Source organism: Apis cerana, linkage group LG5, assembly GCF_029169275.1.
Source record: "Apis cerana isolate GH-2021 linkage group LG5, AcerK_1.0, whole genome shotgun sequence".
Lineage (NCBI taxonomy): Eukaryota > Metazoa > Arthropoda > Insecta > Hymenoptera > Apidae > Apis > Apis cerana.
This window is the reverse complement of record NC_083856.1, coordinates 5,425,025-5,451,282: the sequence shown is the minus strand read 5'-3', so window position 1 is coordinate 5,451,282 and position 26,258 is coordinate 5,425,025. Positions and strand designations below refer to the sequence as shown.

Here is a 26,258-nt window from a genome sequence, read left to right as displayed (position 1 = left end):
ATGATACAATGCAACACATTCACATGAAATATTTTCATATTACTGCATATCAAAATGTTTGGATTTCAGGAAGAAGGTGAAACTTTAAAAGATAAATCAAAATGCGCTCATTTACGTGCAAGCTTAAAAATGTGTTTATTGGAAACGGATTGTTGTAAAATAGTAAGTTATGAAATTGTATTATTATAATTATCCTAACCTTTATTTACAATATATTATATTTATAAATATTCGAAATATGACTTGTAAGTAAATTTATTTATTTTATTATAGCAAAGACGAACTCCTAAAGATTGTCTTGTAAGCATGGATCCATCTGTTCCTGAAGAATGTTATGCAATACGTCAAACATTTTTTGAATGCAAACATTCAATTGTAAGTATTTTATTTGAATTTGAAGCGATATAATACAATAAGTAAACAAGTGAGCTAATTTTAATATATATATGATATTTTAGATTGATGGAAGACGCAGATTTAGAGGACCTAGAGGTTATTAATATTTAATCATTATATATAAATATAGAAAATAAGGCAATAACAATCCATAAGAAGTAATATTAGAAGTGATTTATTAATATTCTGTTATTATTCGTTGTACATGATATAATAAATCCTATCGTAATTGCGAAATATCAATGTATCGTACAATCTCATTTTGTTCGACGAAATCTGTCAGGATCTCGCGATCGAATTCGCAGATAAAATTTTATTTCCTGGTACGATCGCAATGTTACCCTGAAGAGGCGTTACTCCCACGTGGAGCAAATGTATTTTCATAAACAAACTTGTGCAGACAAAGAATCGTTTTTTAATGGTGTTTCTCCTTAATAGGACAAAACCAATCAATCACACCTAACATAATCAAATCACGCAGTCACGCGATCTCTTGTGCCGCGTTCAGTCGCATACGTATTTTTATGAGTGTATCGTTTCAATCGAGATACACGTGGGGATCACAGTAAAATCGCGAGTTTATTTCTCGTTTATTCGTTCATCTTATATTTAAAGGGCATCTTGTTCCACATTTTTGTTTCAGCGAGTACGAAAGGACGTATTTTAATAAGTCATACGTCGTGGATTCTTAGAAATCTACGTTAACTGATCGCGCCTGCGCAATCATTCTAGCTATTGTCAGTATGCAACAAGCGTATATTGACTATACGTTTTTATTTTTATTTTCTCATCTTTTGTACTACAATATCGAATTACGCTACTCGTCCTCTTTCTAAAAATTCTATGGGCACCTAAGAAAGATCTGGTAAAAGCTTTTCCCGCGTCTTTCAATCGATTTATTTATTTTTCCTGACAAAAAAAGATCTATTCTCCTATCGTTAATGTCAAACAAAGTATAAATTTAAAAATTAAACGATTATATTAATTGATTTCAATATTCTAGATTCGAAATCATAATTCATTCATGAATCCTGTCATTTGCAATCAAAATCCGCGAATATCGATAATTTAGACAAAGATATGTAATATCAAATATACGAATGCAATTAGTAAAAGATTAGGAGATTATATTTATAAAGTATTCTCGATTTGAAAAGGCTCTATCAAGTTGAAATTTTTCTTTTCTAACTGATCTTGAAAAAGAATGTAGCATTCTCAAAGAGTACTTTTTTTTTTTTTTTTTTTGATTAAGAAGTATTCACGACATTCTTGTTACATTCGTTGTGATATATGCGGTAATAGTTGGAATATCACAGTTTTTTCGAGTATATGATATGTAATTTAGCGATTTAATCGATAGTCTTCGATGTAGTAATAAAAGTGTCTTGCAAATCTCTATATTATGTACATGCAAATTGCACTCGGTTATGCGAGCGACACATACGCTCGCATAAAATGTTGGATGAAATATGTAAAGTCAAAAAATACAAACTGGCCAGAGGCATAGCTAAACGGGTATGCAGCCCGAAGCGTAGATTTATCATTGAAATTTCTCTAAAGCGTATACGAACGTGCCTCCCTTAATATTTTTTACATTCCATTGTGACTAGAAATCACGAGATAAGTAAATCTTTGACCTCTCTTATTGGCTGGCCGTTGAATTCTGGTAAAGGAGAAGGGCTCGTTTCATGAAATTATGAGATTTATAATAACGTCGGCAGTACGGCTTAATAAAGTGACGAGTAGTGCTTAATCACATGAAATCCATTACCGCGATAGTATATAGTGCGATATAAGAAAGTAAGTTTATAAAACTGGGAGAATTTGTAAAATGATCAAAGTATCATACAAAGAGAGAATGCTAATATTGCAGACTATTATCGCGGCTCAAACGAAACGAGCCCCGGAAAACTCTCAATTACACAGAGATTATCTTTACTAACCATTATATTTTCATATTTTTTTATTGATTAAAGCGATTCTCTTGCTATATTCGAGATTGGAATATTGCAATTGATGAATTTACAATCACGCCAAACCACGCAATACCAAAAATTTATGATATTCATTGTATCTAGTCATAGTAGATACAACTTATCAACAAAGGCCAGCCATATTTCAAATGATTTGTTATTCGAAATGGAAATTTCACAAAGTGGCTCTGTTTTGTTGGACTATTGTGACATCGTTGGCGCGTGGTCAGCGTTTCCTGAGAAATCAGAAGCACACGGAAGGTCTATAGAGACCGGTGTAACCGCATAAACGGGCACGTAACGCGGGCAACAATATCGCTGCCGCGGAGAGATTGTCTTGCAATTGCGAACATTCGCAGATCAGTAGATACATTTTGTCGCCTTGTGACATGGACTTGTGCAATGTGATTCGCCTCAGGCCCACCGATTTCGGCAAATATCGGTACATCATACGGGCACCTGAAGCAGATATATAATCACAACAAAAATTTAATAATTCATTCGCAAATTAATATTGTTACAGGATAAACGATCATATGTAATATATTCTAATAAAAGTGAACGATGTACCGGTCCAATAGAGCCAATTTTGCTCGAACTTAAGGCCGTCGTCACCCTCAAATACTTTAAAAATCGAGACAATATAGCCTGTGGACGGAATCGGTGGTCTGACACCAGGTGGTTCTAGCGGTGGCCTTGCTATGGTGGCCACTTCGTTGAATAGATCCAATGTGTGATTGGCCGCATATCGAAGATCCCGAGGATCGAACTTTCTCAAGGCAGCGCATTGAACCTCGTTATAGAAATCAACGGGATCTGTGTTTTGTTTGTTTATCAAATAATATGTGATGAATGGGAAATCCGCTGAAACCAATCGAAAATTACATTTAATCGGACAATTTCTCAAAAATTTAATCATTACGTACGTGTAATTTCAAATAGATCAAATTACCATTTTTCTCCATATTCGTAAGAAGAATACTCTGAGAAGCTGAGGGTGCGATCTCAGCGACCAATTCGGCCGCGGTATCCCGTTGTAAGACCAACGGTCTGGAAACAGGAGACTCGACCAAGGGATCCAGTGGTTCCAGGGGTGTCATAAAGTGAGCGAGAACACATTGCTTCGGATCTTCGACTTCGAGAACCGACAGAGGACTTCCTGGTCTCTTTTTATCCGCGATTGGGGCATGCTGGAACGAGTCGGAATAAAGCTGTAGTGTCAAAAAACAATGATTAATCATCTGTTCACACAGCTTTTCGATTTTTATTTGCTTTCTCTGGCGAAAACTCATTACATCATACGAAATATCTTTTAGAAAGATATCTATCTTTTGAGAAAATAAAATAAAAATAGAAGATATTGGTAAAAAATTCGTAATTTTAACGCTTTACACACGTCATTTATATTACGTTAATGCGTCATTCATCAGATTTTTGTTGTACACCGTTCGGTAAGTTACGCTTTTGTCTATTTTTACGCGTTTGAGGCCAAGCCAGCAAGGCCAAGCCATAGTTGCTCATCGAGCCTCTAAGGCCAATAACTCGAGTATTCTGGTTTTATCGAGTGCATTCCTGATTAGCGTAGTTTCGTAGCGGATTATCCGAAGGATTTAAAAGAATTCACCAAAAATATTACAGATATACGTAATACAATAACGGAATCTAACACAAATAGAATACCTATCTATCATTTCGAGAAAGCTCTCTCTTTTTTTATTTGAAAACAAATAAATCTCGATCTCGAAATCGTGCTTTTAGCGAATCGATCAATTATCGTACTGCGCGCAAGGTGTTAATGTTGAACAAACATATTTCAAAACGTAATTGCCTAAGTTACGAAAGATGCAATTAAGAAACATGTATCAACAGGTTCAAAAAGCGATAATAATGACATAAAAGAACAAAAATCGAGGGAATTTTTTTGTCAGTATTTTTACCAAGTTTTAATTGTGATATATTGTTAAAATCAAATCATCATTGAATTTATAAATGAACATGTTCAAAGAATAAATTTTCTTATCATACCGGTACTCCCGCAGGTAAAAAACGTTCGAGAGATGCGAGGGGAATGATGAAACAGTCGCGGTCCAAGGTAGCCAGGGAGATTGGTTCGCCACGCGGAGGGCTGTTTCCGGAAACCACCAGGGGCGTGTATGCGCCAGACGCTCGGTTACCGCTGAAGGAAACCTATAAACGCCATACAATTCGGCATAATTAACTCTGGTGACCTGACACAAACTCGTGTATACACCTACAATTCATACAAATTGGCCCGTCCAATACCAAAAGTTTCCACTTGGAGTTGTGCAGATGAACTATCATGTTCAAAATAGGGGGCTTCTTGTTTTGAAAATAAACGCAAGCTTGAATCGAAGAGAAAAATATTTCAATCAAATGGACGAATATTTTTATTTTTATTCGTTTTAAATAATACGTATCATAATTGAACGATCATTCTTAATTCAATTTCAAGCGAAAGGAATGGATTCCATTTATATAATTAAAGGTAAAACAGTAATTGTTGACCCGATTTTTTATTTCATCGTGATTTTTCAAGTATATTTCTATCGTTTCAGATATGGCATTTGGACGAAATAGACAGATATTTAGTGCAGACTGGTTGAAAACAAACTTCCTACTTATAATTTATATATAACTTTGATGTTACAACGTATATATTTCTTTTAATTTTTCGTCACGACACTACGTAAATTTAGTACCTAACTTTAAAAAACAAAAAAAAAAAAAAAACTGCCACTATCCATAATCTGCAAAACTCAATGACCTAAAAAAAAAGCAATAAATTTGATGCATATAAGAGGTCATTTGAAGGTCACATTTGCATTGATAAAATCTTAAAAATTCTTTCAATTTAAAGACATTCGTTCAACTTGTTCTGATTCCTTTCAACCAATCAATCACACGTAATAACATAATTCTTTCACTTTTAGTAATCGATGATCGAACCGAAACGCGCACAGAGCAAGCCAACATCACTGTCAATCGTAACGTCGTGTTTACACGTTGAGCTCGGCTCTGTTGCATTTTTAACAGACGCGTATCCACGGAACGGCACCCCCGAGTAACAAGTGAACGTTGAAGTCGTCTCGCAATGTAGGTTAACACGATTCCTTTTCCGTTGTTCCCTCCGTTTGTTCCAGCCATTCGACGGTCAGTCTGGCCGTGATTTATGAAGACACGCGAAACCATCTTGTCTCGACATTTTGGCCTAGAGCACGACATTTTCGTCCGAAGGGGAGAACACTTTTGCCCGATATTAAGCACAATCGAACGACGAGCACGGTTGAATGGAAAAAGGTTAAGGGTTGCGAGATAAGGTTATACACACTGTGCCGAGTTTTATACTTCACGAAGTTTCTTTTATGGAGCGTTTAAAAATTTCAAGTGAACTATGGTAGATAGTTCTCCTTTCTTTTTTTTTTTTTTTTTTTTTTAGGTTTGCGTATACGAAATTCCATTTGTGTGAAAGTAATTTTTCTACGATTTTATGTATGTATATATGTGCTTTTTTAAATGGCTGATGCAATCAAGAATTTTTTGATCTAAATTCGATTACAGTTTTCACAGTTCCTTAATTTCAATTGATGGAATGATTAACAATTGGGCAAAATTTGATTGAAGAACGATATTTTATACGCCGATACTATTCTTTTCTATCTATAGATTGACTATCTTTATCTAGAGAAAGCTCGTGTGGATCTATAGTAATCTGGAATGATTCATAGTACTTGAAGTAGTATCGAGAATATCAAGGTCTCGTTTATTATTAATTAATAATCACCAATGCCTTGTATTATTATTAATTAATGATAGGATAAGAATCTGGTAAGTAGGAAAATTTTAATCAAAAAAATTTTAAATTTAAATTCGAAAAATTCTTTCCGTTTTATTAACGAATAATGACATTGACGCAGAGTGGAGTATCCCCGTCCAAATTATAATAAAACCATCTGCTCACAATGTTTTCTGGCGCACGTGGCGCATTGGTAATTGAAATTATTTCGCAACAATGAACCACGCAGTTGAAACACAGGATGTATAATTAAAGTTCAAGATCGAGGTCGACGTATTGATCGAACCTACGCGAAGTCTACAAATTTTCTTCCGCTCGAGTCGAGAAGCTAAGAGGAAAAAAAGGTAAATCGTAATTTTTTACGGGATTTCCGTTGTTTCCATCGATTCTAAGGGATAATGATTCCGACTATACATCTTCATTTAAAGGCAAAATACAAAATTTTCGTCGCATAAAATATTTTCATTTCAGAATTTATTCGTTTAAAAATATCTCCTATTGGAATCTCTGGGATATTTTTACAAAATTTTCCATTTTTGGGAAAAATAGAAAGTAAAAAATGAAATGAATTATGCAAAAAAAAAAAAAATGGATGATATTCTTTTTATAAACCACGACCGTTTGTCAGATAAATTTTTATCGGCACGTAAAAACCATTTCGTCACGCTTGGTTCGTGATACTGGCTATGTTTCATGTTTCGAAAGAAGGTATCGACGGATACATTTGCATTCAGGAAACCGAGTCGAATGTTATACCGTTTGTACGCGTTCCGACTTTGCGCTCTATTCCATCGAAGACGTAGTAAAAGTCTGCCTAACGGCATGGCGAGCCGCTTTACATTCCACAGGGATGAATTAATAACCGAGAATTTTGAAATTTTTCCGACTGCGCCCGTAAAACGCCGCAACGACAATGAAAATCTCCAATTGGAACTTGTCTTGATTTATGAAGCTTTTATTTATTTTTTTTATTTTAACACATAGCAAAAACAGTGATTTTAACTGATCGATTATGCGAGTATATTTCCTTCAATTTAATAATGATATTTTAAACGATCAACTTTTAAAAAAATAAAATTATAAAAATTATAGGACAAACTTGAGTGCGCAAAAATTTATACACACGATTATTCCCCCTCAATTTTGAGTCATCAAATTCGAGAATAATATTAGAAATTATCTTCGTTCGACTTTCTTTTTACAGATTTCCGGATTCAATTTTTTCTTCTTACGATCAATATCGCAATAATCTTTCCTCTACATCTTTCAAACGTTCCCTCGACAATCTTAGAAAGAAAAAAAAAAAAAAAGAAAAAAAAGAGAGAGATCCATTTCGACAAGTATCCACCGCAACGATCCATTCGGGAATTCAGGTCCGATTCGAGGCGTGGAACGAGCACAATGAGCGCACAGGATATCGAACAGAGTCGGCCGACTCGCAGGAAATTTATGGTACCCCGCGAGATCCGCCTTGGCGTGCAATAAGATAGCGAGTTTGCGTGTCGACCAGGAGGATAGAGCGTAGGTGTAAGTTTATGCCGGTTGTTCCGTGTAGGGTACGGCCCCTCGTTTCCTCCATAATTCCAACCGGTCGCGAAACTATCCTGCATGCGCCCTAACTGCGCCCTATCTACATGTGTCCGTGTGCGTCCAAGGCGTGTACTTTGAAATATCGCTACCTAGCCCCCCTTAGTGGGGCCATGCTATAATTTGCAACCAAGTTTTGGGAAAGTAAGAAGAAAAAGGAACACGACGCCCCGCCATCTCCTCATTTTTCCAATGAGCTTGAAATACCACATCATTTTTTAATTGTAAATATACGCAAATATACAATTGACGATGTCTCAGTTTTGAATTGTATGCGAGAATGTTTTCCACTTTTATATTATTGCATCGATTTAGAATTTAGAATTGATTTCATTTTTATCTAGATTTTATCGAATTGATGAACAATTTAAATTCAAAAGCTGTTATCTTTGAATGAACCGATGCTGACAAGTTGTAGCAAACAAAAATATATAAATCTCAAACACGCTTCAAGCTCATCGAAATCAGTGAAAATAAAAAAAAAGAGCTGATAGTGACGGCGTTCTCTGCATCAGATAAGCAACAAGCTTGAATCGAGCACGATAATGTATCGTGTCCCCGATTTATCATTCGATTGCGTATCGTCGAAACAAGATTTACGATTCGTTTTGTAAGGATTCGGGATTCTCCGCGACGCATCAATTTTGTTCGATCCTCCTCCGTTGGCCAATGTTTTCTCCATTGGATGGGTCAAAGAGATTGATACACGCCTTCTGAAAGGCTTGTTCCGCGGTAGAATCGTCGACGGTACAGTGGCCATTGATCGGAATTGGGTTTCTTCGATTGCCACGAAGTCTTTGGCTGCTTGTGTGGTAGTTTGCCGTGTAAGGGAAGGGGGCTGATTAAATTTAACCTACATTCCCGACACCTGAACCCAAGTATTTGATTAGACACGAGCGAACGACCACACGTTTGGCATCAATCTCTCGGATCGAAACGTAACGCGGCGACCAAGATTAGAATTCCGCCATTTTGGAGAACAGATAAAATTAAAATAGTGTGATAAAGTTACCCCTATTATTGTCGTTACCCGATAATCCCAACGACCTTGAAATGACCTTCTTTTCCATTTACAAGAAATTCGAAAAGAAACTTTTCAACGCTATTTGATCAACGTTACTGGATACGTTACATCGATTATATACCTTTCAAAAGTTCAATCTTATTAAGAGAAAAATTTTCACACAAAACAAAAAAACAAAAAATCCCATCTCAAACCCTCTCTCCTTACCTGTCTCGAAGCAGTCGGGGTCGAGGGTTCCGAGGGTTCTTTCTGCTGCGAAGCCTGTTTCCTCCTCGCCTGTCCTCCGCCTCCCGATCCCTGCCCCGATCCCTGTCCTCCTCCACCCCCTCCGCCGCCACCCCACTTTATCACGTGGGGACCGGAATTCTTCCTGGGCGGAGGGCCCAGCCTCTCGGTCGGCTCCTCCGGCGGCGAGCCGAGGGCACCGCCTGTCGGCGGGGTGAGAAACAGGTGAGTCCGGTATCCGAACCCCTGGTGCTCGTGATCGGCCATCGAGGGGAAGTAGCCGAACTCCCTGCTGCGTCGTATCGGTGCGCGCGCCCCGACCGCCGACTGGCCGGCGCCGCGCACCACGCCGAACCGAGTCCCCGTGTACCCCAAGGTGGCCGGCCCGTAAACGGTGCCGAGGACCGAGCGGCCCTCCAGTCCGCCTCCTCCTCCTCCTCCACCACCACCGAATCCCTTCTCGCCGAAGTTCTTGCGGAACATAAGATTCATGATTGACTGAGCGTGAGACAGAGAGAGAGAGAGAGAGAGAGGGGGGCAGTGTGTGACGGACAAGAGAATCGTATAGGAGGACGCGGTTGTTGCTTGGATTATCTTTTCGACCGATTTTCCATTTTCTTTTCGTGTTAATCGATCAACACGTTTTCAGTTTCTCTTTAAATCGAGTTTTTTCTTTCTGTTACTTTTTTTTTTTTTTAGGTGTAAGGTGATGATTCGCTTCAATGATGGTTTCAAGCCCGAGAGTGGTCTTTTCGGTTGTCAAGTTTTTTTTTTTTACAACGAGTGGAAGAAGCAGCGCCGGTGGTGGTGGTGACGGTGCTCGACGATCACGAAAGCGTCCCTAGGCAGCTTCCCTACGCTCGTCTCTTCTTTTTTGCAATCCCATATCGCGATTCTTTTTTTTCGTAGATAATTTATTATCGGTCGCTCTCGTAGATTACACTCGTGATTGGAATATCAGCCTCGTCACTTTGTCTCCCCAAGGGATAATATTCGTCGGGAAAGGAAGGAATTTTCGAGGAACGGAACTCGAACCTGGTGCATCCGACTTTTGTTAAGGATCTTGGAATTCTATTTCTCCTTCTCAAATTGGTCAAACCATTAAAGTAACCGATATTTCCCTTCGATGCGACAATTTCGTTCCGAGTTTTATTACGTTGGAAGAAACACAACAGTTTGATCAATCCCAAGCCCTACCGTCGCTTGGCCCGCTCCGGGATAACTAGAGTTTCTCGATCTCCGTCTTGGCGAGTTACCATCGTGCTTCCACGTGAATCTTACGTTTCTCTCTATGTCGTCCAAGTATCCGTTTATACGCGAAAAAAGATGCGGAATGAGATCATCGGAGAAACATTAACGATTTACGATGTTGGTCGGAGCCAGCCTGAAGACGATCTATGCTCGTTTTAGCTCGCCAGAAACCTCAAGGTCTAAGAATTATAATTACACCTCGAGAAATGATGGATCGTATTATACGATTTAATAGTAAAGAACAATCCTATCGTCGAATCGAAACTTTCTCTTGAAATTTTCTTCTTCCCACAACACGCGTTCGCGTGGAAACTAGATAGAAACCCGCGTTAAAAATTCCAATTTAAATCTTTATCTTTAACGTATCGTTAGAGAAACAACCCTTGTGAAATTCTCTCGAAGGCATTCGAAGTCGAGGAAACGAAGAAACGGCGAACCCTCGATCCTTCTTCGTCGCGTTCCCTCTTCATACATACGAAAGAAACAACAGCAGCACTGAATTGTTCAAGATTTTCCTTGATTTAAATTCGAAACTCCAGTCTCGAATGTTATTTATACTCCAATTACTAATGCAACGAGTAACTGTTGCGCGTCGAAACGATGATTTCGGTCTGTCACGCGGATTTTCCGATACCGGGAGGCGTCCGGAGGAAGCGAGCCAGGATGCCATGAGCAGCGACAGGCCAGAGCCGACGCGAAACGTGCCCTCCACACACAGGGGAGGACTGTTTGCCCGACACAGCGACACCGACTTTAATAGTCGAGCCTCTCGATTGATCTGCCGCAGCCGCAAGGACTGTCTTGTCACGACAGCGTTTACGGCGCAGAGCCTTTCGAGGGCTCGATACCTGAGACTCGACCTGGAACATCGACTGCAGTCAGCCTGCCTCCAACGTCCGAGAAATGTCGGTTAGGAAAGGTGGTTCGGGGTAATAATATCAGTGGATCGAATTTGGAATCGAAAGTTTTTTTAATCTCGTTGGTTTATTGTAATTATCGAAGCATCAATGCTCGGCACACGCGAGGAAATTTCAATAATTCAACGTGAATCTTTGAAAATTTTCATTCAAAAATATCCTTCAATGATCTCGACACTATTCTATTGGAAGATAAATTAGAAGTTGAACGATGTTGAGAATTTTCGATATCGATCGATAGAATAAAAATAAAATTGATCGATCGATTTTACAATTGATCTTGGAAAAGTAAGAACTATTTCCACGTATATTATTTTCAAAAAAAAAAATAGAAAATTTCCCTAAAGAGCCTTAGATCTTCGTCCGCGATTTTCCAAGAGAAGAAAAGTTACCATTTCCCTGGCGATCTTCCCTCACCCGAACAAGACACTAGCGTCTCTTTCTTCGTGAATTCCTTGCGCTCCATCGGGCGAAAGCGTAGCCACGTTTCGACTTCCTCGAAAGAAGAAACGTTTGAATGCAACGTCTACGCTTGATCTCCGTTTTATTTAACGATCGAGGAAGACAGGAGCAAGTTCCATTCAAATGGAACAGGGCGTAATACATCTTCCTGAAACTTTAAGCGATAATTCTCTGTGTAGGTCCCTAAAACTGAAGTTGCACGGTGATAATCGGCTCGTGATTCACGAGGCAAAGTGAACCGTATCTTCTTCATACAGAGGAATCGAAAGTTAAAAGGAGGATCGTGACTTGGAGTTATTCGAGTTATTTAACGCTTCGCTTTCTCAGAGAGAGAGAGAGAGAGAAAAACGCGACGTTCTTCGATCGTGATTAGGGGATAAAGAGCTACCTTTGGTTACTTTCGTTCGTCTGTCGAGGAAAAGCACCGAACCTTGGGCGCAAATCGGAGACTCTCAACATGGAAAGCGAACAGCAAGCGAACAATTAACGGTTATCAACTGCGGAAGAACGATAACGTTAAGGATCGAGATTAGTTAAAACTGGTTGGTTCTACGTCTATTCAAAAATACATAGCGAAGCGTGAGAAATTACAAGGGTAAGGGGGGGCGAATTTCAAAGTGAAACTCTCGAGAGTGGATTTTTCTTGGATGGATACTCCATTAAGTACTGGAAACTTTCGTCCTCAACGCGGTATCCGTTAAAAAGAAAAAAAAAAAAGAAACAGCTCCCAAGAATTTTACTTTCAAACATTCACACTCTACATAGGACACCGACATTTTGTTACCACCAAAAACAAATAACTCAATCGAACGATAGTTAAAACGATCAACGTGTATTCCTGGACGAGTGTTTCAAGAATGGAAATTACAAAGAGGAAGGGTCGATTGGCCAAAGGTACTCTGCCACAATCTACAGGGGAGCGGTAAACAGAGAGAGAGAGAGAAAAAGAGAGAGCAATACGAGAGTACGAGGTATGCACCATCAACTATGTCCACGTATCAAATTCCGTATATATAATCCCACAATTCACAAATATTGACAACAAGAAACACACACGATGCATGTGTAGAATATATTAGAGACAGCACAGAAAGAGAGCGGATGGATCGATGGTCTCGCGAGGTAATCACCGACGTGTTGGTGAACGTGTCCTGGCAAAGGTAGTACCTGGTGGTGATTAGCCCGTTGCGTGGTTGAAAAGGGACGCGGTTAAACCGAGTTGCTTCGAACCAACAAACACCGAGTGATGATCGAAGAAGCGAATTCGCTTCGGATACACACGTGTGTTCCTCGCTAGATCGATGCGCTATTGAAATATTCACGGGGCGACGTATGTAGGGGGTGGTGGTTGGCGCAACGTCAAGGCCTTTGTCGGCGAGCGCGCTCCGTTATCTCCGTTGCTTATTTCCTGGTCGCACTCCTGATTCTTTCTCCTCCTCCTCCTTCTCTGCGTTACGCACGTGGTCGCAGGATGGATCGATCCTAATCAGAAGCGGAAACCACGTGTCCTCGAGGTTAGACGAGGGTAGGTTCGCCACGCGACCGACAGCCCAGCACTGACCGAGTGCACGAGGCGTCGCGACGCTGACCAGAAACCCGATCACGTCTGCCCGCACCACCGACCGCTCCTCTAACACTGGCTGTGCTTCTTTCGCGCCACTTTCGCGCCGATGGCCACCAGGGCACGTGTGCGTTTTAGATTGGCCTTTAATAGTTGCGGCGAAGTGCGAACGATCGGTTTTACGATCGTGAAATTTATTGGAATCGTGTGCCAACGGTGATTAATCATACGAAGCCATGAAACGGAAAACAAAAGTGGCTGAAGTAAGTTTTGTCGTGGAATTCTTCTCGAGATCGTTTATCTCGGTTTATGAAGCGAAAAGGATTTTTCGGATGGATGGAAATTATTATGATATTCTGGTGAGGTGAAACAGGAAACGATCAATGTCCCGTGATGAAATATGTTTTTTCCTGATTATCAATTGGCATCGAATCACAAGCGTGAGAAAATATAGCAGTGATCAGTGTTTATCGGCATATGTTATTTAGTAGATTGTTTTGACGGTCAGTGGTGCGAATTTTATAATGGACAGACGGGTAAACGCAAGAAGAAGACATAAAGATATTTTCACGAGTTCGAACTACTTTCGAACAACTGGTTGGCACTGGTTCTCTTCGAAATGTCGCTGCGCATATATGTATGCAGAATAGCGAATAATCGAGGTTCTTCGCAGGTTTCTTGTTAAAAATGTATAATTCTATCGCGGACGAATCTTGAGTAAAAATTGATAAGAATATTCAAAGTTAAAAAATATTACATAACGTTTTTCTAATTTTATTTAGCGTTACCAACGCGCAAAAAAGTACATCGAAAGTTTGGCTGGTCGAAAACAATTTTTTTCTGGATCTGTGCCATTGCAAGAAATTAACTAAGCTCGTCTCGTGAATATTATTAGAGCGTATTTATCGTTGCCGAGGAAAAAGTTGAAGGATTTTTATCGAAGGTTTCCCTTATTTTAAACCGGTACCAAGGATTAAAATAATCACGCGAAATGGTAATAATTTCTTTTGATAGAACGAGCAAAGTTTATAACAGTTGCAATTCCTCCTAATATACTAATCGCGATCATTTATGAAATTTCACGTGATTGAGAAAAAGGGAAAATTAGAAAATAAACGATACTAGGTTGAGAAACAATAAATTTTGAAATAATTGCTTGTTCAATTCTACAAAGAGGAAAATTTTTAATATATCCAAGTGAATTTTCGAGCAAGTAATATATTCTTGACACACAATTTGAAGCATTTAATCAAAATACACTTCAAAATCCTAGAGATTAGTAACGTTATTACAGATATTATTTACGTTATAATTAATTTATTTATATTACTACGTTATCCAATTAATCCCATGTTTAATGCTATCAAAATTACGTTACCATCGTGTTTGTAGAACAGAAGTGGATCAACAAGTGTTTCGCATAAATCCAATTATTCGAAAGGCGAAACACAGACGTAACAAGAAGAAATATTGGCAACTGTTTAAAATTCTATCGGTTTGCAAAACATTAAGCAACGAACCCTCGTATTTCCAATGACAATTCTACTATGAATTTATCTTCGTTAACGTGGAAATTTCACGGATCTACTGGCATACAAATAATCGAAATTCATTCCCTTTGTCGAGATTTACGACGATGGAACATCGCCATAATTCAGAACATCGTGTGTAATCCAGCTGGGAATAAAAGAATGGAATTTCGTCGTCGATCGCGCCAAAAATCGCGTTCATCGCACTTTTGGCACCGTTTCTCTTATCCATCTTCGAATCTTGATTCACGGATCGGAAAGCACAAAAGCCAACAATGATATAGATCGTTTCTTTACGATTCTTCAAGGAAAAAAATTATTAAATTATTTTTATAAAAGATATATATATAGAGAGAGAACGTAAATCTAATTGCATCTCGTAAAGATCAAACAAAACGTATTCTACGATAATGACGTAATTAATAAATTATTGGTTTGAAAAAAAACGATTTTTTTAATTTTTTTTCTACCAATAATTCATTTTCTTATCATTTATTTAAATATTTGTTATTAGTTACGAAACACTTTGTGTTTTAAAGTTTTTTGCCAAAAGTGCAGACAATATGGTTTGAAAAGAATCTTTTCTCTTCTTATGTAAATGAACGATACACTTTCCATATGAATGTAAAAAAGAAGGGAATATTCAACTGAAAAATGAGAAATTTCATAATTGTTACTGTCCGATTAGTTCCATTCACAGACGCCAGAGTATCATCTTTCTCGTCGGAGAAATGCCGATTCACGCTACTAGTCCGACTACTGGCTTATTCCATTGCGAGCTTCTAACGAGCAACGCTTTTATTTGTAATTAACAATGATGGACGCGCTTTAGCGTTTCTTGTAGTTTTCCATTTCGTATTTCACTCTCGTGCGATCGTTCATTTCGCTTTCTGACGAAATAATAATCTACGCAAATCATTAATTACTTTATCAAATTATACCAAAAAAAAAAAAAGATATAGCAAAAGATATAAAAATAACTTTCTTCGAGAAAACGAGTGATTGGTTAAATTTAAATTATTTTCAACGGAATAATCAACTATATGATCACCAACTATTCTCCAAACGAGAATATTCTAATTTAAAAAATACGTAAAATACCGAAATAAAAAACGAAAGAAGCCAACTTTCCTCAAGAAAAATGAGTAACCGGATATTGTCATACAATCGACGATACATCGACGAAATATTATTCTTAGAATTCGTCACGAGACTAAAGTTATCGTACATACTAACATGTTGGCTGTACGACAGAAACTATGAATACTTCAAGGTGGCCAGCGAGGGAGGCCAGTTCGTGGCATCAGTTTGTGAAAATCGGTGGAATCGGTTGTCGATCTTGCAATGTCACGGCGATCGATCCTCGACCTTAAGGCTTATCGAAACGAATTCGTTAATCTTTTTAATGACGGCTGTTCCACATTTTTCGATGGAATCCTTCTCCACAAACTCGGCCCATCTAGTCTCGAGAAATTGAATTTGAGGAGTGTCTTTTTGTCCAGGCCAAAACTTCTGCCGAGGACGTATATTTCGGATATAAAGTTTCTTCCCTCACGAGCAATCCTTGTGCACTTTTGCCATCGTTAGCGGGAAGTCGATTCGAGGCCAATAATATTTCTATCGCTTTGAACGATCGCTAAACTTACGTTTGCATTAGGCAACTGTGGTTATAAATCAATCGATGTCAAAGTTCATCAAAGTGATACATATGTGTAAACTTTTGCTACAAAGTTATTTTTAATCTTTAATAAACAGAATTCTTTTCTTGTCGAAACTGATTGAAACTTATCGTTAAAAATAAATAAAATAAAATTGATCAATTTCAAATGATTATCAGACTAAATGTTGTTTAATAAATGCAGCTTGAAGTTTCGTTCTTTTATTTAACGAAATTACACGAGGAAAAAATTTTACGTCGATATATTTTCACGTGTGAAAATAATAAGAAAAAAATAAGTACGTTTTGTATTAATCTTTTTATTTTTTATCTCATAACATTTAAAATATTAATCTGATGAAGTTGAAAAATTTAACAAGTTTCAAAACAAATGATCATTTTAGTTATATATGGGGAAATAATTTAAGTCCAACTTCAAAACTATCTATTTCTATATAAAAATTAGAAAATTTATTAAACTTTCCCTTATAATCTTCCCGTATATTTTAATAGAAATACGCTCATTTAATAAAGTTCTCGGTTAAAATCGATTTCATCGAGAATTCACGAATGCGTTTCTCGACAAGAAGTTATCCTTGCGGAATCACAAGTCTTAAGTAGTTTTAAAACCTATACAACTTCCTTTAATCTCGCGGTGCTCGACATTCTGCTAAGGAATCCACGCGAAAATAGAACAAGAGCATTAAACTTGAACCGTGGAGTTCAAGTACGCGATTTATCGTTTGCTGATTTCGTCACGTGAGACCGTTTTAGCAAGGTCGATGAACTTCCACTGCGATATCGTGTTTTTCTTCTTCCTTTTCTTCCTTTTTTTTATTCAAATATTTAATTATTGCTCATATCTCGCGATACGTGCGCATTGGCATATAATTTCAATTTTTATCTCCAATTACCCTTTCGTAATCTTTCAAGCAATCTTATCTTATTATCACGTTTTACACAATTTTAGGATCTTTATGCATACTTTTCTTTTCATGCTAGAAAATTTACATAATTTCTTCCTCAAATGGTTTTATTATGTTTATAAAATTGCATAATTTCTTAAAATTCCTCTCTCCTTAATTTCGAAAACAATATACCCTTTGTTTCGTAATATTACAAAAATTTATTCTATTTTTGTAATATTCCCAATATTAAATTTTCTTGGAAAATGTTTTTTCCTTTGTAATTGAATATGCAAGGCGAAATAATCGAGTTATTTTTATCCGATGAATTATTTAACACCAAATGCAAAGCTGACTCTGCAAACAAAGAATTGTTCGTACGTGATCATCGATAACGTCCATTGTCATGGAACTGAAGTATTCGTTGGCTTTACCCGATACACACGCGTGCTGCAAATAACACGTTTCATAGTAAAATAATATGTTGAATACTTTTTCGAAATAAATTCGAACGAAAATTTTTACGAAATCGTTGTGAGAATCTTTAAGAAATATGACAGTCGAAGAAAAATAAAATATATTTTCATGTCGAAACAGACAAGATTCAATATTTGAAAAAAATTTTTCAAAAAGATATTCGAGTTATTTTATTAATGAATTTGTCGTTGAAGATCTAAGAAATTCTTAAAAATGAATATTCCAAAGAAAGAATTTTGTTCCAAAAATATTCTCAAAATTTTAATTAATAATCTTTTGGATATTTAAGATATTTCATTATAACGATAGAAAAAATCGAGTTTTTATTATTTAAATTTTAATTTATATCGGATATTTGTATAAAAATATATATTTAGAAATCTTGCGAAACCTGTATCGCGACTCTTCAAATGAGAAACTTTAAAGAAATGGTGGTTTTATATCGGAAACTTTGCGGAACTTTTGGATCAAAAGTACGGGGGATACTTCTTAGGTTATTAATCATCTTCGATCCATATAGTTCTTATACCGAAAGGAACATTATTCTTTCTCGAGAAGTCGTAAGATGTGAAATATCATATACCAGCATCAAAGAAATTTTATTGAAAGGAAATCAAAAGGCTTTTTAAAAGCGTCGAGGATTCTCTCAGGGGAGAATCACGTGTTGTCTAACTTTTTACCAGGACCGAGACAATGTATTAGATTTTTATCAGAAAATGTAAATTGCGAATTTCTAATAATCTACTACTTATAACTTTACTCAGTAGAAAATTTACGAATCGTTTCAAAGCATAATGTAAACGTTTCAATATAATTTAATTACAATCTTCTTGATCAAATCGAACGATTCCAAACAAGTGTTATTTCTTTCGAAATAAATAGTACGTAAAATTCGATTCGCTTTCACAATATCTCCACCATTTCTATTCCCACAACTGGCACAAACGCGATAAAAACAAATCGATATCGCCATGGCTTGCGAAACAAGCATCGATCCACTCCGCGTGTCTACGGATTCAACCCTTTCTCTCCCCTGCGGGCCAAAAAGAGGGGAAAATCGCAACGCAAATACCTCCACCTGCGTGCTCCGCATCCGCGTTCCAGCGGCTTGACCTTCGTTGTCGCGAACTTATGTATTTCCTCCTACGATTGTTTTCAAGCCACGTGAAACTTAAAACTCTTCTACTGAAATTCATTCCTTCGTTCAACGTTGATGCGTGTCACAGATAAATTGTTCGTCGAACGAAGCGCCACTTGATTGAAACGTATCTGTTTGTTATTTAATTCTTCTCGTTTTCATCTGTTTAACTCGCATATAAGTTTCGGAGGAGGAAATTTATAATAGCAATTTGCGGTGGCGAATATATCGATACTCATTTCTTCTGAGATGTATCGATAAAAGTTCAAATTATAGAAACAAGTATAATTTGTCATGAGAGGAACGTAATCGAAAGTAACATTTGTAACGGCACACATTTCTTTTTTTTAAAGCTAAAACACTTTCCAGCAATAATTTTGTATTTTTCTTTGATGTTTGTCAGATAACTTTTATTACTCTCAACGCAAATATAAAGAAACGAAGAGACGAGTAACTTTTTCAAAAAGAAAGAAAAAAAAACACGAAACGTGTCAATAAAGAATTCCTCGTTGTTGCCTCGTTGTTGAGAACTCGGCTTGATGCCTTAATGGCTATTAGATTTTTAACAGCACACACTGCTGTGCAATCAACTTTCTTCGTACAATTTTAACGTTTCAATGGAAAATTTATTGGAAAAATCATCCTATCTTCGTCAATGCCCTATTTTTATGATCGACCACAACTGAAATGCCAACTTTTTATTTCCACAACGCAGTTGTCACAAAATTAACGCAAAATTAACAGCATGAAATAAGTTTCTTCGTCAGGATAATTGCACAGACACCTTTAGACTAAGCACAACGCGTCTCTCTGCTAGATAAACTTCTATCGTGGCAAAAATGTTCTCAATTTGCGTCGTGTGGAGGCAACACACTGGTTCAACTCGACCATTGTCCGAGAAAATGAAAATCATGGTCATTGTTCGAAGATTAATGCGACGAATAACGCACTACGGCCTTTAATCGATTTATCCTGGAAACAATACCAGTGAGAAACAACTTTTCCTCTTTCTTCCATCCAGATTCCAGATGATACGAGTTTCGAGCTACGAGAGAATATATAAAATCAGAGATTTACCTTGGGCAAACTTGTATAAATGTTCTAAATCGTTATCCTCCGAGATATTTCGCGAAATTTTCCGTATAATATTGCAATTTTGGAAAATTCCTGGCTCCGAGAGTATAAATTCGGATGGCGGCAAGGACATAGCGGCAAGAATGCAAGAACGGGGAGAGGTGGGACTTGATGGGAAGAGCAAAAGCATCCAGAATTGTTTCGATACGGTCGTTTGTTTCGTTCAACAAGTAGTCATAAAGCAAGAAGAGTGGTTGACGAATGCTTCGAATTACGAGCTTGGCATTTGTCGTTTTACTGAAAATATTACTGGGACTGGATGACTTCCGGTTTCATCATCGTATTATTCTCAGTTAAAAATTTATGTAATAATGTATATTTCGCGAAATCAAAGAGATAAGATTTTCTCAGAGATTTTTTTTATTTCCCAAAGATGTATTATTTCTGTCTTAAAATTCTTAAATAATTGATAATATATTAATTATTATTCAAATTAATGATCTAATAAAATTTGTATTAACAACGATAATTAGAATTAGAAAATGATATTAGGAGTAATAATTAGATATGCGATAGTTACGTTTCTAATTAATTACGTCGAAATTTCATTTCCTCGTTTTCTAATTCTTTGATTCGCGAAACCTTCCAAGTATCAACAACTCCGCGTTCACAGCCAGAGAGAGCTTCAGCGTTTCAAGCATCGAAAAGAATTATGGTTCTCAATCGGGTTTCTAGCATACTCGGTCAAGAGTACCATATTTTTGGCAACGAAACGCAAAGATTCTGTGCATTGTACATGAACGACAGGAGATAGATACGTGGCTAAAAGCATTAACCTCGATATCAATCAACTTTACGTATCAGACCGTTTCGACAATTCACGTCGAGATGCTTGTAATTTTGATCCATATTCCTGAGAAGATTCCTTTATGTAATTATTCATCGAGAAAGAATTAGAAGAATACAGAAATATTTGATAAATCCATTTTTATCGATTTGGAAACGTTTCTTGAATTCATTGTAATCGAGTACGGAATATTTATAAAGCGTAATAAATTATTTCAAACGTTACACATGTTTTGCAGATGATTATTTATTTTATATCGTAGGAGAAACGACAAAACTTGGAATTATGGAAAATTTTTACAAGTTTCAAGATATAACGATTTGAATTATAGCTACATGGAAAATCGATAACTCGATAAGTTTAATTTAAAATGTGTCTTTTACGTAAAAATTTCACTTATGGTTTTTCTCTCAAATCCATTCGTCAGCTTCGATTTGATATTTAAATATTTATCGATTAGATAACTCGGATTAATTATAATATCGCGTAATACCGGTCTCGTGGCCTGCACCGTAACGATTTCTTTTCTTTTTTCCTGATCATTTATTTTATCCAAGAAAATCAAGAAATATACCGACATCCAGTATCGTTTTCCGAGCCTATCGAGAAAATTATGCAGAATACGTTACGTGCTTGAAAAGATAAATGACTCTTGAAAAAATAATGAGCAACGTTTTTTAACAATTAAAAAAAACCAAGAAATTTCTTAGAGAATTTTGAAAATTAAAAATCTATCAGAAATATTTCTACGAAGAGAATTACTTATTAATATCTATTTCAATTTTTAAAATAAATCTAAATATATCTCAATCAAAAAATAAAAAACAATATCTCAAAATTTATCCATCCAGTAATTACAACTTACGCCTCGCGAGAATATCGAGATAACTTTTAGATTTAATCAAGATCGTGTAACATCGCACGCAACGTTCGAAATATCGAACCAATTCTCCGATTCTCTAAATAAAACCTTCTATCGAGGCTTGTCACGAAACGAGTCGAAAACCCATATACATCCATGGACGAGTTAGTCTACTCGCCTGCATCGAAATCGATTGATGCGCCTCGTGCAAAATTTCTTTTTCACCCCGCTACGCGTGTGAATCGACGTGTAATCCTCGTCGCGACAACCTTGACTTTCTTAAGCCTCGAGCTCCTCGCTTAAATCGCGGGTTAATTCCCCTGCTCCTTCAGGGGGTGGCCTTGCGTAAATATATATATACATTTTTTTTTATTTCAAATGAAAGATTGGAAAGAATGGAAAAGATCGATCTCTTTCTGAAGTTCTGAAGAGCGAAGGATAAAGATTTATTCTATGGACGTATTATATATAATTAAAGATAATTAACAAGTGTTAACAAGTAGACAATAATATTAACGCATATCGTGTTCTTGGCATTACGTGTAGCTTGGCTGACAATGAAGCTCGTTCAGTTTTAAGATTATTTGTATTAGAAAAATCGAGTAAAAAAGAATTTTAAAACGATTTTTATGTTGATGTGAGTTATAAACGATAATTAGAGTAATTAAAGATAAGCGTAAATGATATTAATTTTCTTCTGATAATGTTGCAAATCAATTCGATCATCAAAGAAAGGTCGATCACTTCAGAGATCGAAGGACGACGTTTCTTCTATCAACACGACAGTGTCAATTAAAACTATTAACAGTTGGATGTTAATACGTTGACACTATAGGAGTGATCGACTTTTTTTTTTAACGTCGACCTTTCCAATTAAAATAATCAACACTAAACTTGATAATAATTCTAATTGGCATTGTTTGGAAAACCGTGTCGATAGAAAAATAGTTGTCGTTCGATCGATCTTCTCCCAATGTCGATTTTTAATTATTGAAATTTCTTTTTTTCGAGGATTGCAGTTGATCAGAAACTCTTGGAAATTCAAGAAATTCAATCCCCTCGTCTATTCTAACTACATCTTTCATTTATCATGAGGCGTTTCAAACTTGCGAAATCCAATCTCGGAAATTCGCATACGCGCGTTTACGCAAAGTAATAGAGAACCTGGTTGCTTATGAAACGCAAAGAGAGATTTTGATTTGTTTATCCGTCCGCGAAACGGCGTTTCGTTAATGTTATATTCGTCGCAAGCCTTCTTTTCCGGGCTCATAAACACGATTTTCTACGAAAATCCTGAAATCTCGAGGAATGTTACATCGTCTATTTGAATGATAAATTTTTCAAATCGAATTATTTTACCGGAAGAATTCGCAGCTTCGAACATTGAAAACGTTTCAACGAAACGTCGAAACGCAACATGATGGAATTGAATTTCTCGGCCTGGTTCCTCGCCACCCATCGACACATGATTTATACGATAATCTGATTTATAACCAGCAAACACGCGATTCAGCAAATTTTTTATTATTTTATTGTTCTTTTATTATTTATTTCCCCATAGTTGCATGCACAATATTAAATACAATGATGATATATAGCCAATTAAAAAAAAGCTTGGCTGAATCTAATTTTCAAGATGTATGATCTCGTTTTGTCATGTGATTCTAATATTCCAATATTACTCTTGCTGGTAATTCCAAAAAGATTCTAATGTTTCTATGATAATTGTTGTAAAAATTACCTTGGAATATTTTATTGATCTTGAAAGAATTAAATTCATTTGAATCATAGATTTAAATTATAGTTAAACACGCGAATTGTTAGCTGAATGAATAATTCCATAATCCAGACGAGCAGAATAAATTATTTATTCTGGAATCTAATATTTGCTCAAATTGTAACATTTGTAAATTTATTTGACTCGTGTCAAAAATTATATTTCCTTGAAAAATTTCAGAATAAATAAAATTATTGTCTCAAAAATATAATCAATTTTTAGTGCACGTTTTACATATGCATTCTACTTTCTTTCTCAAACAATTAATTTTTAGAATTAATTTTTATAAAATATTGAAAATATCTAGATCATAAGTGTATTTGAATATTCATTTTCATATTCTTCCAATTCTTTTCATAAGTTCTATAAAATTTAATATATTCTGTCTTTTGTTAAATAGATTTATTCGATCACAAATCGTTAAAAGTAACGAAATTCTTTTTCCTAGTTAAATAGTTTAATCTGCGTTCGAGTTGAGCAAAACCAATGCGATAAATAGTTCGCTTAGACTGAATGATAGTCGTTGGTTAACCGATAGTTTCCTTAATTAAACGATTCACGCGTTTCTCTTCTGTTTATCAAGCCAATGAAACATGGTTGCCTTTTATATGCGCCAAATAGACGCGATTGCAATCTGACTACGATTCTCGTTCGAATAAATTGCTTGACAATTAACGATTTTCTTGATTGAAAGGTGATTGAGATCTCGAATCTTTTAGATGATTTGTACGTGACTTCGAGAGATTCGTAACGCGATCAAATTTTAATCGAGGAAAAAAAAGAAACAAAAGTAACATTCTACTATTTTAAACATTTTAATATCATCTAAAAACCGTATAGATGATTGTGTAATTAATCAGAGATGTTGGAATAATCGGTAAATTAATATTAAAGATATTAGTTTAGTTATACCGTAGACTAAAATATGCAATTTGAAAATATAAGTTTCTTATAGAAAAGTTTATCACGCAGCAGTTTTAATAAAACTGACCCTTAAAAATCCCAGTCAAGCGAAGTTTGAAGAAAAATAGTTCCATCACTTCACGATTTCCGGAGAAAGTTAAATTTATTTCGTGAAATTTCGATATTTATTAAAAAAAAAAAATCTTCATTCGGATCAATTTTCTTTCGAATACTCAACTTTCCAAACTCTCGTACACCGTAATCCTAAATCTACCAAAGTCAACAATACTTTTTCGATCCCTCGAGCAAGCTTCCCACCTCGTACAACATGGATGCGATTCAGATACGAATCAAGTGACAAAGTCGATGGCCGTGCTCGATCGTTTTAAGTAACCGAAAAAAAAAAAAAAAGGAAAAAAAAAGGGGAAAAAATCCGATATTTGCAATCGCTTTCATTCGTCACGGTGTTGATTACGGGCGTGTCGCGAGGCGTTGGAAATTGCAATTAATCCTGATATACGTGGCCTCTCTAACCACTGTGATGCATAATGAAACGGACGGTGAATGAAACATGAAGCGACACGAATTGTTCCAAATCGCAAGCATCGCCAAATATACGTGGTTGTTCCCCTTGAAGGGGAAACAACTTAAAATTGCGCGACCTATACCTTTAATCTATGGTATTATTCAACATTACACCTGAAAACAGCAATATTTTCTAATATCACCTGTGATTCTCGTTAATCGTTGATCGTGGACGGACTTGAATTGGATTAAATCATTTTTCGTATCCTCTACATAGAATCGATAATTTTAATGGGAATTTAAATAACTATTTTTTCATTATTTTATAATTTTTCCTAGGACGAATAAATATAGATCTGTAAAAAGTTTATACAAGCTTCTTAATTTTAAAGATAAAAAAAACACACGTGGAATTTTAAATGTTATAATATATATTGTAAAATAAGAAAGTATTTTAATTAAGAAAGTAGTATATTAATTATTGTTATTCAATTTTCTTTTTTTTTTTTTTGATGCATTTTACGATTTGTTAAGTATTGATCCGATAGATAATAAATAGAATTAAAACGTGCAATAAACGTTTACATAAACGTATATTTTATGGAGCAAAAGAATTTGCCCGATTGAAACGAGAACTCTTTGTGTGGCTGACCATTCATTGATCAAATGTATATACATATTGATCTGGTCTAAGTTAAACTTACTGATTCTGTATGAATAGTAAATTGACTTTACAATTACCATGAATAGAAAACAATGAGGAATAATTATTCTATCATTCCGGTGTAACCTATCAACAAATTTGGCGAATTGTAACTAATCATCTTCTTAATCATCATCTAAAATTCATCCGTTTCAACATTTACAACATTCAAAAATAATCTACACTAATAGATGAAAATTTATTTTAAATTTCGTTATTTAATTATCATCAACTGAGTCAAAAAATCAAAAATGATCCAATTATAGAAAATTGGATCAGAGAATCATTATTATTAATCATTTTTAAAATATTTTTTGATCAAAATTTTCGGTAACATTTTTTTTTTAATAATGATATGACTTATAATGACTTGAAACACATGACTGGAGGACCATAAACGAGATGAGACAAAGATCTGGCCACCTTTTACTTCCAAACCTCTCAAGGGTCGTCCAACTTCGACACGAGGACCTCATTCATCATACGTGGTTAACTTTAACGCCCGTATTTCGACATTGAATATCGTCGCTGTTATGTCACTGACACAAAAGTTTCGGTCAAATTTGCGATCAGACGACATGTTCGTTCTCGCAGGAGTTATGCTGATGGATCACGAGCATCCGGGGTTATTGTTCGTCGCTATAATTAATT

The 26,258-nt window shown here is 36.1% G+C and overlaps 3 protein-coding genes across 4 annotated transcripts in view; 1 reads left to right on the top strand and 2 right to left on the bottom strand.

Annotated features, from left to right (window-relative positions):
- Positions 1-19: 19 nt before the first annotated feature.
- On the top strand, positions 20-639 carry LOC107996545 (cytochrome c oxidase assembly factor 5). The gene is made up of 3 exons (XM_017054648.3): positions 20-162; positions 274-375; positions 459-639. Exons 1-3 carry the CDS (start codon positions 55-57, stop codon positions 498-500), a joined length of 252 nt encoding a protein of 83 aa, XP_016910137.1. The 5' UTR covers positions 20-54; the 3' UTR covers positions 501-639.
- LOC107996543 (uncharacterized) lies at positions 556-16,706 on the bottom strand. 2 transcript variants are annotated; one of them, XM_028666131.2, is made up of 5 exons: positions 9,002-16,706; positions 4,395-4,556; positions 3,322-3,580; positions 2,940-3,233; positions 556-2,828 (listed from the first exon to the last, which is right to left on the bottom strand). In XM_028666131.2, exons 1-5 carry the CDS (start codon positions 9,509-9,511, stop codon positions 2,614-2,616), a joined length of 1,440 nt encoding a protein of 479 aa, XP_028521932.2. In that variant the 5' UTR covers positions 9,512-16,706; the 3' UTR covers positions 556-2,613. The 2 variants fall into 2 exon arrangements, with proteins under 2 accessions (XP_028521932.2, XP_061930601.1); XM_062074617.1 differs by having other exon boundaries at positions 3,322-3,559.
- Positions 9,681-26,258, bottom strand: part of LOC107996539 (monocarboxylate transporter 12-B-like) — a 46,333-nt gene continuing 29,755 nt past the window's right edge. Inside the window, exon 14 of the mRNA XM_017054625.3 lies at positions 9,681-26,246. The gene's annotated coding sequence lies outside the window, so the exon portion shown is untranslated. The remainder of the gene's footprint in view (positions 26,247-26,258) is intronic.

What these genes read in the sequence shown, in the direction of transcription:
- LOC107996545 (XM_017054648.3), top strand. Translation starts at nt 55, where the DNA reads ATGTTTGGATTTCAGGAAGAAGGTGAAACTTTAAAAGATAAATCAAAA. An exon ending in AAACGGATTGTTGTAAAATA is followed by an intron (nt 163 to 273) that starts GTAAGTTATGAA and finishes ATTTTATTATAG; the next exon opens with CAAAGACGAACTCCTAAAGA. An exon ending in TTGAATGCAAACATTCAATT is followed by an intron (nt 376 to 458) that starts GTAAGTATTTTA and finishes ATGATATTTTAG; the next exon opens with ATTGATGGAAGACGCAGATT.
- LOC107996543 (XM_028666131.2), bottom strand. Translation starts at nt 9,511, where the DNA reads ATGAATCTTATGTTCCGCAAGAACTTCGGCGAGAAGGGATTCGGTGGT. An exon ending in TTTTACCTGCGGGAGTACCG is followed by an intron (nt 3,581 to 4,394) that starts GTATGATAAGAA and finishes TTGACACTACAG; the next exon opens with CTTTATTCCGACTCGTTCCA. An exon ending in AAATTGGCTCTATTGGACCG is followed by an intron (nt 2,829 to 2,939) that starts GTACATCGTTCA and finishes TATCTGCTTCAG; the next exon opens with GTGCCCGTATGATGTACCGA.